This window comes from Halichoerus grypus, chromosome 12 (genome assembly GCF_964656455.1).
Source record: "Halichoerus grypus chromosome 12, mHalGry1.hap1.1, whole genome shotgun sequence".
Classification (NCBI taxonomy): Eukaryota; Metazoa; Chordata; class Mammalia; order Carnivora; family Phocidae; genus Halichoerus; species Halichoerus grypus.
This window is the reverse complement of record NC_135723.1, coordinates 82,798,820-82,813,665: the sequence shown is the minus strand read 5'-3', so window position 1 is coordinate 82,813,665 and position 14,846 is coordinate 82,798,820. Positions and strand designations below refer to the sequence as shown.

Genomic DNA, 14,846 nt, shown 5'->3' with positions numbered 1-14,846 from the left:
TGAATTAGCTCGTTAGCTTATCCAGTCTCTCCTGAGGGACTACTAACTGCCAGGCGCTGGAATGACAAACACAGAGCAACTGCTCTCTGAAGTGGGAAGAACACCCACATCTAAACAAACAAATACATTTTTTAAAAAACACAGGCCTGCTCAATTTCCATTTGAATAAAAAAAAAAGATTATCAGCTAACCAAATCTTATGTGAAAAACAGAACAAAATGGTCTCTGTAGTACATCTAAAGAAGAAAAGGGACAAAAATCCAATAGAAGTTCACCGACAAAAGTGAAAAAATGGTGTTGGCAGACATTCGTTTTACAGTACCAAAACCACTAGGAATTTTTTCAGTCAGGCTAAGAGAGCGAAATGGAATATGTGCAAAGATTTTAAAAAACCAGTGAACAGCTATGTTTTCAAATATACTTTTTGTGTTTTGTATTTACAAAAGTCTTTACAAATAAATGGATACATGTGCAAGGGAAAGGAACTCTTATTTCTGAAAACAGTATTGCAACCTTTTTGTAAAAGAAGCACTAAAATGATAAAGAGACAAAGTAGCATGTAGTAGTTATAAAATACATAAAATTCTCTGACAGATTTAACAGTGCAAGCAAGTCAAATACTGCATGCAAAAGAGCAGGCAAGTAATCACATATTATTGAAATATGATTTGCATTCCTTGCTCTAAACCTGTGTTTAAAATCCCATAAAATCTACAGATGTTATAAAACATGTAGATACTACTGCCATTGTACTCACTTTCTTCAAAGAGAAGCAGGAACTTAAAGAATGCAAAAAGAATTATCAACCAAAATTATATTTAGAATAATGGACTTACAGGATTTTCTGAACAAAAAAATTTTGAGCATCACAGAATAATTAGAGGTATTTGGAACACTGTATTTGACAAGAGTATTTTATATTTTGAATTTAATTGTGGAACATAAAGACTAAAAAATGTTATACAATTTTTTTAATCAGATACGCCATATCTGATGGCCCAGATTAAAATCTACTTTTATAAAAAAAGTTGCAAGTCTTTCTGCTTATAGGCACAGAAGGATGTGAAAGACTCAGGGAAGAAAACTATACTCCTCCAGTTCATGTTCTTGCACATCTCTTAGCTGTGTGCCTCAAAGGACAAAAATGGGAAGTTGTCAAGACCATTGTAACTTTATGATTCTGAAATAAGTCATACAACACCCCTTGAGAGTGGATCATTGTCATCAGTGGTTGGTGGGTCTTCTGCTTAAATGTATCCTGGGAGATGGTGGTTGGGGCTCTCCCCAAGCATCATCTCTATTCATCTACTCTTGCTGCCTGCTTCATTTTCTTCCATTTACCCCATCAAGTGAATGAAGTTCACCTACGCCTGGATATTCTTGACCTTGACACTTGAAATACCCACCCAATCTTTGGAATATCCAACTACTGTTTTTGTAGAAATAAGTTATTTTCTACATAGTCTTTAACCACAAGGGACCTAGCTAAAAACATGACACCACCACCTCACACTTACGATAACATTTTTAATTAAAATATGCTTCAATAGATGAGGACAAGAGGCCTCACGATAACATTGAATAGTCCTGTTTTAGGACCTACAGGCTCTATCTTTCCATCATACCCCTGGCTCCAGCCTACCTGTTTGGTAGTAGCTGGTAAGTGATTGTATCATCCTCAAATGAGCCTCAAGTTTCTTTCATTCCAAATGCCTAAAACTCAGAATTTCAATGAGGGGCTTGGGAAAAAAAAAAGTCACCCCAAAACATTAAAGCAGCAAATCCGGTGAAGAACAATTTCTGAATGAAAATCTAGCCCTTACTGTATAGCAGTGAATCAGAAAACCCAAAGACTTCTAAGTAAGCAACTCCTCTATGAGATCTTAGCCTCTTTTGGAACTTCCTTAATCCTTTACTGAAATACAACAAATACTGACATAGATAGGTGAGAGAAGATCACAAGATTTCTTTCCCTGAAGATCCTAAACAAGATCTTTGGCTGGAAGCCTTCCCTGACAGACCTTACCTCTCAGCTGCCCTCAGCTTTTCTGCACCCCGAGTATAAACTGCAATCGACCAATCCACACAGCGAGCAAAACCTTCTTTCAGGAGGAGCTCTGTGATGTTGCCATTCTGAAAAACAAGGCACATGAGAAGGCAGGCACAAGAGAATCCATTTCTCTAGACTTTTGACACAATCAACAGCCACAATCCATACTGCAGTTCATATTAAAAAAGGGGGGGGGGGAGGAAGGAAGGAAGGAAGGAAGGGAGGGAGGGAGGGAGGGAGGGAGGGAGGGAGGGAGGGAGGGAGGAAGGAAGGAAGGAAGGAAGGAATAAAGGCACTTCTCTCATTAAGAAACCAGCTCTGAAATGGGAGACACCACTCTGCAGCAACTCCTAACAGCCTTGGCTTCCCATCCCCACAACACCCAGCACAGTAACTCTCACTTAACAGGAGTAGGATAAATGTTAGTGGCGTTGAATGGAATTGACATTTCAATAGCTCTTCTTGTGGGCAGAGGAGGATGTTAATCTTCAGTAGAGATTACACCTTATTATTTCCTTCCCTAAGATCAGCACTTACTCCCCTTTTCATACGGAGAAAGCTAAAGAACGAGCTGAGTAAGGGAATAACTTCAGCTACATTTTGCCCAGTGAATTACAATTCCCATTCTACTGTGACACAGAGCCATCTGGTAGGGCACAGGCAGACAGCTAGTCCTCCAGAAGAAACAGACATGACCTTGGCACATTCCAAACCAAGCCTCCCAGCCTTCCACAACAGCCATCATGAAAGAATTCTCTAGCCAAAGAATAAGTAACAGTAGTTTAATATGTACCAGATATAGGTTACAATAATGAAAATTCACTTGCACTTGGGTGGTACAAAACAACGTCACTTCCTTTCCAGGAGGAACCCACCTACCAAAGTCTACGCCTGGGAAGAACTGATAGTCACAATTAGAAGAACATAAAGAACCTATTTCCTGCTCAAAAGCAGAGTTAGGAGGTAAGTGGCTGGAGTACCCAAAGTAATTTTTCCATAAAAAGGTTTCCTCATCATAGTTCTACCAATACTTTATTATTATTTTTTTTTTAAGATTTTATTTATTTATTTGACAGAGAGAGACACAGTGAGAGAGGGAACACAAGCAGGGGCAGTGGGAAAGGGAGAAACAGGTTTCCCACGGAGCAGGGAGCCCGATGCGGGGCTCGATCCCAGGACCCTGGGATCATGACCTGAGCCGAAGGCAGCCACTTAACGACTGAGCCATCCAGGTGCCCCAATACTTTATTTTTTGAAACACTTATTTGAATTATATGTGAACTGAATTAAAATTTTAAAAATATTAAAAAAATAAATACATAAATATTTGATAGAATTCAAAAAATAAATAGTAAAGATTTATTGGAGAGAGAGAGAGCAAGAGAGCACGCAGGGGAAGGGGCAGAGGGAGAGGAGAGAATCTCAAGCCGACTTCCCGATGAGCAGGGAGCCAAACAAGGGGCTTGATCTCGGGACCCATGAGATCATGATCTGAGCCGAAACCAAGAGTCAGACACCTAACTGACTGAGCCACCCAGGCGCCCCTCGTTCCACCAGTACTTTAAAGAGCTCCCTCTAGAGCTACATACAAACCTTAGCAATCTTGTTCTACACAGTTCAGTGCCACCACTCATCTATGGGGCAGCCCTTCAACTTGCCTATTCTGAACCTCAAGGGCCAACACTTGAGGAAACAGGAGTTCCTCCTCCCCTTACAAACTCAAAAGTTGAGGTTCATTTTCTAAAAGTGAGTAAGATCTGTCCAATTCTATCAGTTAACTGATGTCTCCCTAGAAAATGCCTCAAAAATCAGATGATAATCCTACCAAGATATATAAATGGTTCTTAAATACAGAGAGAGAGAAGAGAAGCAAACCACAGCCCATCAAACACCAAATGCACCCCTAACCCCACACAGCCCAGTCTGCATGGGCACACTCACTGGATGAAGGATGGTGCCCAGAATGTTCTGGTTGTGGCAGCTCTCCAGAATGATCTGAACATCTCTCTGAAGCAGTCGAGACTCGGTGAAAAATTTGGCTTCTGCAGCAAAAGGCTCTGGTGTTTCACTGCCATCTGCTTCCCGCCGAAAAGTTGGGCACTAAAGCAAGAGTAAGGTAGGTGGGTAATGCAGCCTCAATGTGAGTGCCAAGCACTCCTCACACCACACCAAACCACCCCAAACCGCAAATACCATGAAGCTAAGCTAAGGAAGGTCTCAAATCAGGCCTTCTAACCCCTTTTTAAAACATACTGGTAAAAGGGACTAGAAATAGCAAATTGTCAGACTTCTTGGGAAGGTAAATAAAACTCATGTCACTATCATGGGGCAATTTTAAATTATATTTGAAAATTACCCCTTGCCAAGAAAAGAGTCACAAATGCCTAGTTTTAAATCCCCAATCTTTTTTTTTTTTTTTTTTAATCAAAATGGATATTTTACATTGAGACAAGCCATTCTCAGGAGAGACGGGAAGCTCTGAAGTTTGCTTTCTGCGTCTCAACCACCTCTTCACCACAGCCCACTCGAAACAAACCCTAAGTACTTTAAAAGATTTTTTTTTAAATCTTATTTGATCTAATGAGAATAGTCCCACTGCAAAGTTTACAGTATAAAGTACTCTAGTCAATGCTAATGGCCCATATTAGGAAGAATCAGTAAATCCAGAGTCCCAGAGTAGAAGAATCTACCTGTCACTGAACGCTTCCACAAACCCTATATCCACCCCATAGCCCACTGTATGGTCTGACCTTGATCCCTGACAGCATGACCGTAACCAGGTAGTAATCTGGAAGGAGCAGGGCCCTGACCACACTGCCGTCCCGCACATGCTCGATGATAGCTGTGTGACAGAATAAACAGCTTAAGTCATTAGCAAAAGTTGTGCCAGGGATAAACAATGCCCAACCAAACTGCATTTAACACAGTTCATCTCCCTAAAACCCCCAGAAAGCCTCCCTCTGAGAAGTGACAAAACACTGGAAGATCACAAGTATCCATACAACAGACTCTTCTACAAACTATTCCTGGGAATACAGATTAGACTCACTTCTAGGTCTTCCCTACTTTCTGGGATCTCGTGGCTCATACTTAAGCTTTGTTATCCGTAAGCTAGGGGGCTCACCACTTGAGTACCAAGTGTGCAGCAAAAAATAAGTAATAATTCAGATTTGGTAATAATTTTATTTTACTCAGTCTGTAGTTAACAAGGTCTCAAAACTGGGCCAAGAACTACAGTGTGAATGAGTGTATGCATGTGTGTGTGTTTGTGTGTTTACTTACAGACAGAATGTAATTTCAGGGATGTTACTTAAGCAGCAGCTTTTAGAAAACAGCAAGATACCCAATGTGGAAAATTACCAGCAATCTACTACCCTGCACCAGCAAAGGATTAACCTCTGTCAAAATACATCTGATGTAACCTACACGAACTGGATTCAAGTTACCTTCCAAAATACCACAGTGCTACTGCACTCTTAACAATTTCCTTCGGATACCAAGTAAAATAGCTTTTATAAACCTCAAGAAACTTGAGAGCAAACAGAAATCACTCTGCATCTTGTCTGTCTTTTCCCACCAGCCTCACCATTGACAGGTTTCTGATGGTGTGAGTCCACAAAGTGCCTTGGGTTCTCAATGGTGTACTTGAGGTCCCGGATAGTATGTGAACCGTTTCCCTCACTCCACGTTCCTTTCTTAGCTGCCTTCGCTTGTTCCTCACATTCTGAGAGCCGGTTCTGCTCAGGACTGGGACATGAAAAAGAAACACGTGTGATGAGTTCACAACAGGGGAAAAAAAAAAATCAGGCTCTTCTTTGAACTCAGCATCTGCTCCCCTTGAAGAAACCAAAGCTTTTGTTTCAGATCTATGGCTACAGACCCAAGCCTATAACCAGAAAATCACCATGAGTGTAATTTCTGATTCCAGTCTTGTTCCCTCAAAACAACAGATTTGCTCTTAAGAGCATTTAATGAGAAAATGCAAAGAACACACATCTCAGTACTACCACCATCAGTGATTACAAGAGAACAAGTTGGTGGCTCAGAGGGAAGCCTCTCCGGGGGGTATAGCCTCATTTAACCATCCCAGACTCAGGAACTGGAATCCAGGAAGAGCTCAGCACGACACAGCACAAGGAAAGTGACTAAGAACCACCCTTATTCCCTATTGTCTACAGAACAGGGCTGGGGAATACAGAGCAAATACTATTATTACAGATGTCACCCCAAAACTACTTACACATTCAATAAGACCAGCTAGGCAAAAGCAGTTTGAAAAGCTTCCATTTTGAAAATGGAAGACTCCTCCTTCATGAAGCAGGAAACCAAATATATATGAGAACAGTCAGAAAACCAGAAGATAGACCTAAAAACAAAACCAGAAATGGTTCCCCCTTTCGCCCCCCCCCCCAAAAACACACCCCTGAGCTAAAGGGAATAGTGAACTCCAAGGCCTTTCCACAATCTCAACACCCGGTTCCATCAAAGGCTATATGCATAAATTGAATCTCCCACCTTGAGCAGTAGGGATATGGGAACAGAGATCCCTGATCTACAATTTCTCAAGCCAAAAGTTTTCAGTACTGTTCTTTCCCCCTCCTTCCCAAAGAAGAGAGTCACATCTTTGGGGACCCAAGACTGCAACCAGAATTCAATAAAAAATGTAGCTTAAGAGATAGAAGCAAACATAGAATCTGAGGAAAGGAGAAGCCAAGACAGCTTTAAAGAAAAAAGATTGGGACTCCAGGGGAGATTTCTTTGTTGAGATGGTACAATAGAGCTATGAGCTTTTTAAAAATTTTCAGTCTGGTTGCAAACTGGATTCCCAAAAAATACTGCAATGATAATCATGTCAACAATTCTCCTTAAGATACAACTTCAGCCTCCAAAAATGCCACTTAAGACAAATGTCTTTATTCAATTAAATTCCCAACATGCTCACCCCCCAATTATAGGCTCCAACAAATGTTTCTTTGCAGTTAGAAAGGACCCAGAGAAGTATACGGTGAATGAGTTGGCCTCAAAGTCTATGAAGGCAGGAAGAATGCAAAAAGTACATTCTTGCCTTTGCTCATCCCCATCACTGGTACAGTTCATGCAAATATTTACCTAAAGCCTTTTGTACACCAACAACAGTCATATAATACAGCAAGGACTTAATGATTTAAACAGCATCTTTAGCCTCCAAATTACTGATGTAACATATCACTTTTCAGAGACTAAAGTGTTAATTAAAGCCAGCTGCAATCCATCCTACTGTGAGCCAACACTGGTGAACTTGAACATGATACATGTGCTATAAAGCTTACATAACTGGGGCGCCTGGGTGGCTCAGTCGTTAAGCGTCTGCCTTCGGCTCAGGTCATGATCCCAGGGTCCTGGGATCGAGCCCCGCATCAGGCTCCCTGCTCCGCGGGAAGCCTGCTTCTCCCTCTCCCACTCCCCCTGCTTGTGTTCCCTCTCTGGCTGTCTTTCTCTCTGTCAAATAAATAAAACCTTTAAAAAAAAAAAAAAGCTTACATAACTAACACTCATTCCCATTACGTTCACACTGCCATTAGCTAAACAAATACATTTTTACCTACTATTTAAGCATCTACAGATCCATAGACCAAAACAGGCTTAAAAGGCTTTGGAGAGACAGAAAATTTTCCCTGACTTTAAAACAGAACCATTGAGCCCTTGTCAGTTTCCCTAGATTCTAAGCAGCAGATTTTGCTTTGAATTCTATTTATTCACTCCACTTTATTTTTCATTGCACTTATTTCTTGCACATGATATATTGTATATCTGTTTATTGGTTTCTTGTCTGTCTCCCCATTAAAATGTTAGCAGAAACTGTCTGTTCACTGCTGTATTCTCAGTGCCCAGAACACAGCCCGGTACATAGTAAGTGCTCAATTAATCTTTTGGGATGGATGGATAAATACTCTGGAACTGAATATCTACCATGTAAGACATAGCCTGTTGGCGCTTATGAATATAAAGAATGGAAGTGCCTTGTCTCAAACTCCTTTATTTAAAGGAATTATACATGTCAAATGCCACTAATGAATCTTGAGTGACCTCCTGGCTCAGGATAATCCACACTGGGGCAGGAAATGTCCTAAAAGCCAGGAGAGCACCAGAAGTTGCCCAGGGGACAGGAAAGAAAATGCAGCAAAGACCCAGTAGAGCTGGCTACCCAACCTCTTTTGAGCGACCCCAGCTCTCAAGGTGGAGGAGAAGGAAGTTTGAGGGGGTGAGAAGAGTAATAAATACTTACTTATTAGCTCTCATGCCTTCTCTCCGGGTGGCCAAGCCCTCTGCAACCAGAGACTCTGCGATGTTTTCCCCACTGGTATCTGAGGAGGAAAAAGGGAATTAAACACAAGATGCAAATCTGTCTCCAATAGCAGCAGCGCTCAAATGGAACCACTTTCACCCTTAGCTCTTCAAGAAGAATGATGCTGCCAGAGAACTGGACAAGGCAGCAACATAGTGTTGGGTTTTTCAGAAAACCTCTTCTCCCAAAATGTCTAGTCTTGAAGACCCAAAGGTCTATAAATCTTCTTCTTTAGGACTTTGTTTCTAATTTTCTTGTGTATCTTCCAGGCCAAAGGCAATCTCGGGAACTACGGAGACTGAAAGAAAAGCAAGACACACACAGCAGCCCAAGAGTATAAAGAACACTGACCTAAGGAGCAGAGGCCTGGAGTGGAATACAAATTCCGCCACTTAATAGCTTAGACAAGATCTCTCAGTATCTTAATTTATTCATCTATAAAATGGGAAGTGTACCTGCCACATGGGTTCTTGTGAAAATTAAACCACAATGTCTGTAAATCTAACCCATTGCCCAGCACACAGCAGGAATTAAGAACAAAAAATTAGTCCCCACACCTGTACAAGCAGATGGATTCGTTTAGGATTGTCTACCACATTTTACACAGCAAGTCTAACTCCCCTCAGGATGCCCTATGCTCTGCTCCAAGAGGACACCAAGACAAGCTACACCGTTTGTCAAAGGCTTCCTCCTGCTCTCAGAGACAGAGGGGCAGAGGTGGTGTCTAGATTTCTAATCTATCATATAGCAGCAAGCAAGAAAAATGAAGTTAAACTTAAAACCCAATCTGATTAGGTTCTACCTGGGCACTTGAAACATTAATTGCATTTCCATGCTATTGAAAAAGCTTTCAGGTTCTGTATGCTCTTAAATCTCCGCTTGTCAGACAAAGCAATAAAGGAAGACATCTGTGAAGGAACTGCTGCATAAAAATCTTTAATATGGCAGAGAACAAGGTCCCAGATAAACTGAAACACAGGAGTCTAGTTAATAGGTAACGTCAGCGAAGAATAAAGTTCTGTAAGATTTGTATTTAATACACTATGTATTGACTTCTGTAAGCAGTAACAATACACACACCACCCCCAAATCCAGCCTAAATGTCGTGCCATTAGCATTGCCCAAATTGCTACAGAAGCAAATTACAAGCCTCTTTTATTACCAAGGAAAGTCGAGATGAATGATATTTATACAACAAATTCTCAGGTTCTGAGGCTGAGCATGGATCATCAGAACCTCTCCAATGAGGTTACTGGTGAGGCCAGACACAGGCACACACAGCTATCTGACATTAGCAAATACTACACTGGTTGTTTCAAAGCAACAGGAATCCCAAAGAGTAAAAAGTCAAAAGGAAGGGTTTAACAATTAAATGAAAACTTGAGCAATAAGGTGCCAAGATGTCAGGGAGTAGAAAGAACGAAGCCCAGGTACAAACAAGGTGTGTGGTCACAAAACCAGCCAATCAACTGCATGCCAAATAGCTTTCAGTTTCTTGGCACAGGGCACTCTGAAACAGCCGTTGGCCGGCCCACTTCTAAAAAGTGAGTTCTGATTGCTCCTTCAAAAGGAAGAAAAATATATTTCCCCGGGCTGAACTCCGGCAACAAAATGTGGCGGATAGAATACTGAAATGGGGAATTTGTAGGCCAAGGATCTTATTCTTGCTTAGTACTTATCAATTACAAAACTGACCAAGTCACAATTGGGATGGTATTCTGAGCAAGTAGATGACTAGATTTTCTCCAAAAGTCAGAAGACTTAATTTTTTTTTTTTAAATAAGTTCTAGGTGAACCAAAATTTCTCAAATTCTACCATTCTTCTCTGTCAAATAAAAAGTGAGTAGCCATGAAATAGGATAAACATATGGATACTGATTACCTAAGCCACTGTATCCTTTCATTAGAACTGGCATGGAGATTTCCTTAAAAGAGCTGAGTGAAAATATTAAACTTTAAGTCATTTAAACCTTTAGAACTAAAAGATGTAGATAATTCCAAACATTCTTTCAGTATGTATTTATTGATCACTTCCTATGTAGCAGGTTTTATTCTAAACACTAGTACAGTATCATGCTACATTATATCCAGTTTATAATTTGGGTCAATTTTAAAAATGAACTTTCTAAAAACAACAAAGAATTTTAAACGTCAACTTCCCTTAAAATAAATACTTAGACCATTTTAGCTGAAGACCAAGTTTGCTTAAAAGAACTCTCAGAGGTAGTCTCTTTATAGAGACACCCGTGCCTGATATTTTCTATAGTCTCAGGGAGGAGATCTCTGGCGGGGTACAGAAGACTGACCAGCTGCTATGGAACTGCAGTTTTTTAGGTGATAAAATCCTTGAGCGACTGCATTTTGAAGACCATGTGCTTCTATTCTTTCTAACCAGGAGCCATCTAACAATAATGCCTAAGTGTTTTATTTCCTACTGTTATTATTTGAATTTTGGGTAAAAGGCAAATTTGTTTCTTTTTCTGAAAAGATTCTATATATTTCTATAATTCCCCATTCAATCAAGAAGGAGATAGCCATCTGTCTGGGAGGCTGAAAAGGGGGTTTGTCTACTGGGTAAATCAAATGAGACATCTCCTGGGTCACCCTGGAGTCATCCTACTCACTTTCCTAAGACCTCTACAGTTAAAATCAGAATCTTAAGAGGATGTTGTTAGCTGCCTGCTTACTTCCAGCTTACTGACTACCCAAGTCAAAAAATTATCTAAAGCAGCTCCGTTGGAAAGTTATTTTATCAAAGAATCACAGAATTTAATAGAAGATTAAAAAAAAAAAAAAATACCCACTCCCAAAATAACTCCCAAAATGGCTGCTTTATGGAGAACAACCTACCAATCCTTTCAATGTCCTATTTCTGTTCAAACTCCATTCCACAATCTTATTCTCTCCCTGTACCTAATCCAAAAAAAGATCAGAACACCTAACACCCCATGAGCCACCTGGCCCAGCTAAACAACAGGCATATGTGCACGTGCACACACAATTACTGAGTACATACTCTGTGCCAGAGCCAAGTGCTTTACACATTCTATCTCTTTCAACTCTCTCAAAAGCTTACAAATGAAAAAACTAGGACTTACAAAGGCTAAGAGTTAAAGAAGAGTATACGGTAACAGAAGCCAGAATTCTAACCCACATCTACACAACTCCAAAGCCGGTGTTCTTTCCATTCCATTCCAAAACGTGTGGCTTGCCAAAACCCACAAGCCCTAAACAACTCTTCCTTTCCTAAAAAGCCCCAGGAGAAGAAAAGCCAAAAGACTGATAAAGGAAATAGAAGATGCAATAGGAAATCTACAGGAATTCAATTAGCACTATGACCTAAGAAGCACAGAGCCACTGAGTTCCAAAGGCTGATGGTCCAAATGTAAGGAAGAATGCTACGGGGTACTATGCACACCTAACCCAGGCCAGCAAAGCAGGCACAGGAGTAAACAAGGAGCAGGAATCGGGGGCACTGCACCAGGAGCACCTATGCACCATGAGCTCTGGTACTCAAAGGACTTCCAATTACACCTACAGCCAATTGTCCTCCACCAGAACGCACACCGGCCTTCCACCAGATAAAATCTGATCTTTGGAGAAACTTTAGACTCTGAGGGAAGTAAGTCCTTTTCCCTTGCTAACTCACCTTTTCCAAGGTAGATCATGCCATACTCTCGCCCCTGAGGAGTCTTGTTTTCTATCGTGAAACAGACTTCCTTCCCAATCAGCTTCTTCCGAAGGAACTCTCGGGCAGGAAATGCCCAGGGCTGAAAGACAAAACAAATGGGTCACGTGAGAACCACCTAGTTCCCAGGGGTCCTGGGATCGAGCCCCCAGCTCTGCGAGGAGTCTGCTTCTCCCTCTGCCCCTCCCCCGTTCATGCTGCTCGCGCTCTCTCTCTCAAATAAAATCTTTAAAAAAGGAGGATCCAGCAGTTGGTTTAACTAGCCCAGGCCCTAAAAACAGGCCTCATAGTGGCCCAGATACTGGCAGCAGTACTTTCAGAGCTATAGTTTACTTCATGAATAATAACTGCCAGTAATTTTATAGCACTTGCCATGAGCCAGCCACTACTTTCTAAATGCTTTATATTTATTTATCAACCCACTCCTGAATGGGCTCCAGGAACTCACCTAGTCAAAGGGAAAACATAAGTAACTACCACCTCCATTTGTTTGCCTCTTTCCAGTTTACAAAGTGCTTTCACTGATTATTAAACTAGCCTGAACCCAGTTCGAGGCACTGTCTGAGTAAAGGCAAGGTTCTAGTGCTCTTATTTCAGAGTGAGTCTCCTGCTCAAGTAAGAGCCTTGCTTATATCATTTCCCCCACCTTTTTTAAGAACAGCAGAGTTGAGAAGGCCAAGAACTATTCTCCCTAAAATGTCTCCTTTTCCTGCTCTAGTCTGAGGCTGCACCAATGGGACCCAGGTCCCTGGTAAGGAGTTATCTTGAAAACGGTAGTTCTTCCCTCCACCCATCTAAGGCCCTGACATAAGGGGTGAGCCGCACATCCACAAAATGCAAAGTCTCCATGTGATCTCCAGATCCCCACCCCATCACTTCTAGGATGGTACAAAGGGAGAGGTCTCTGAAATAGTCCTGTCAGTCAGAGCCACCTGCACTTGAATTTACAGTCTAGACCTAGCTCAGTGCCCCCAAGTTCCCTCAGAACAGAAATGAGGAAGGAGGGGGTAAAAGTTCAAGGAATACAGATCTGCAGGACCTCATGCGCAGAAAAAATGCGAAGTACAAAAGGGAAGCGTGTACAGGATATCCTTGTGTTGTCTACTACAATTGCCCAGAGCCACAGAGCTCGGGCTACACAGAGTAAGGCAAACGGTTTATCACTGGTCTGGAAAGGAAGCCTCTGCTAACCTTTTCAGACCATTAAGATTATTCCATGGGGCTATCCAATAAGCTTTTCTAAAAGAAAAACATCCATATGAGTTCTCAGAAGCCAGAAGCCAATCAAAAGATGGCAGTCCACCAAGCCGTTGGGCCAGTATTCACAAAACTAGCACTGTTACATAACATCAGTTGGGAATGCTTCTAGGAAGAACTGATCCTGTGTAAGCTCTCTCAAAGACACAAAAACAAGCTTATCCTCATTCATCTAATGCTCTTTCCTCAAAGCACCCAAACAAAAGAGTCAATCACTCAATGGTCATATAAAGTTCATCATATTTTCATGTCCCATTTCCACCCCTTGCTCCACCCCCCAAAAAATGAAAACAGCCACCTGTCACCAAAAAGAGTCTTGTAATTGAAAAATGAGCCCAATTATCAACCACATCACAAAAACCGTACTGAACAAACTAACACAGCCTCCTCCATTTTTATTACCTTAGTGATCCACTTAACTCTAAAAACATCCTCAGCTGTAATGTTTAGTATTTAGTTTTGAGACCACACTAATATCTAAAATTCAGTAACACACGGTTTTCCTAAATACTTGGAAAAGCTCTGACAAAACAAGTACTCCTAAAAGACTTCGGTAAAAACTCATTATCAAGGGTCAGTTCACAAGGAACTATCTAGCACCTATGGGGAAATCTGCAATTTCTACCAACTAGAGAAAATTACTAAAAGCTTTTAAGACTTGCTGAAGGAGCACCCTTCTCTTCACCCTTAGGACCTCATATTTTACAACTGATAAGTCACTGGGAAATAACAGAAAGCCACACTGGAGGTCTTGGAAAGAACATATACCTAATCCTATAAGAAAAAATAACCTAATTTCTGTAACCTCGCTTTTTTTAAACCAGCCTTCTCAAGTTGTGTTCCACCCAGAGCTGGGCAAATTCACAAACTACACAAGACTTTAGCTATGAAGAGAGGCAACTGAGGGACCCACGGAAGCGACTGACCACATCACTCCTCACTAGGCCAAGAGAGCACTCCAGGACAAATCTTTGTGCAAGTGTCCATACAGAGGACAGCCGGCAGAGAGCTATCTGCTGGAGAAGGCTATCCCAACAAAGCCTCCCAGAACAACTCTAGGAATCAAGTAAAGGGAAAACTGCCCAAAGCATTTATCAAATAAGCTCCAGAATGGCCTCACAGGAAGGATAGCTGTGGTCTGTTCATGATGTCCCAGAGCTCAATCTAAGAAGCAAATGGCTGTTAAGTAGTTGAGACTCAAAATTACCTCTTCCTTTTAGAATGTTCAACAGCATGCAACCTAGCAGCTTGCACTCTGCTCCCTGCCTCAAGCAAGGTCTAAGGTCTACCACAAGGAAATGAGTTTTTTAATTCCAATCTTTTCTTTGAACCAGGTAGACTCCTCCACTACTGAACAGTGTATGTAATCCTTAAAGCTAGCTACTTTTGTCCATGGCCCAGTGCTCAATACTTCTTATCCCATCTTCTCATCACCCCACCCATGGTATCCCATGTGTATGTAACCAATTCCTCTCTGCCCCACCACCCCACCATCCTAATTCTCAAGTGCTCCACTGAATGTAGGA

The 14,846-nt window shown here is 41.4% G+C and overlaps 1 protein-coding gene across 1 annotated transcript in view; it reads right to left on the bottom strand.

The window, feature by feature from the left end:
* The window catches only part of SND1 (staphylococcal nuclease and tudor domain containing 1), a 407,421-nt gene that overhangs the window by 361,113 nt on the left and 31,462 nt on the right, over positions 1-14,846 (bottom strand). The window contains exons 3-8 of the mRNA XM_078059536.1: positions 12,025-12,145; positions 8,316-8,394; positions 5,637-5,797; positions 4,801-4,892; positions 3,992-4,150; positions 2,027-2,133 (exon numbers count right to left, since the gene is read on the bottom strand). Coding sequence (XP_077915662.1) covers positions 2,027-2,133; positions 3,992-4,150; positions 4,801-4,892; positions 5,637-5,797; positions 8,316-8,394; positions 12,025-12,145 — 719 coding nt within the window. The remainder of the gene's footprint in view (positions 1-2,026; positions 2,134-3,991; positions 4,151-4,800; positions 4,893-5,636; positions 5,798-8,315; positions 8,395-12,024; positions 12,146-14,846) is intronic.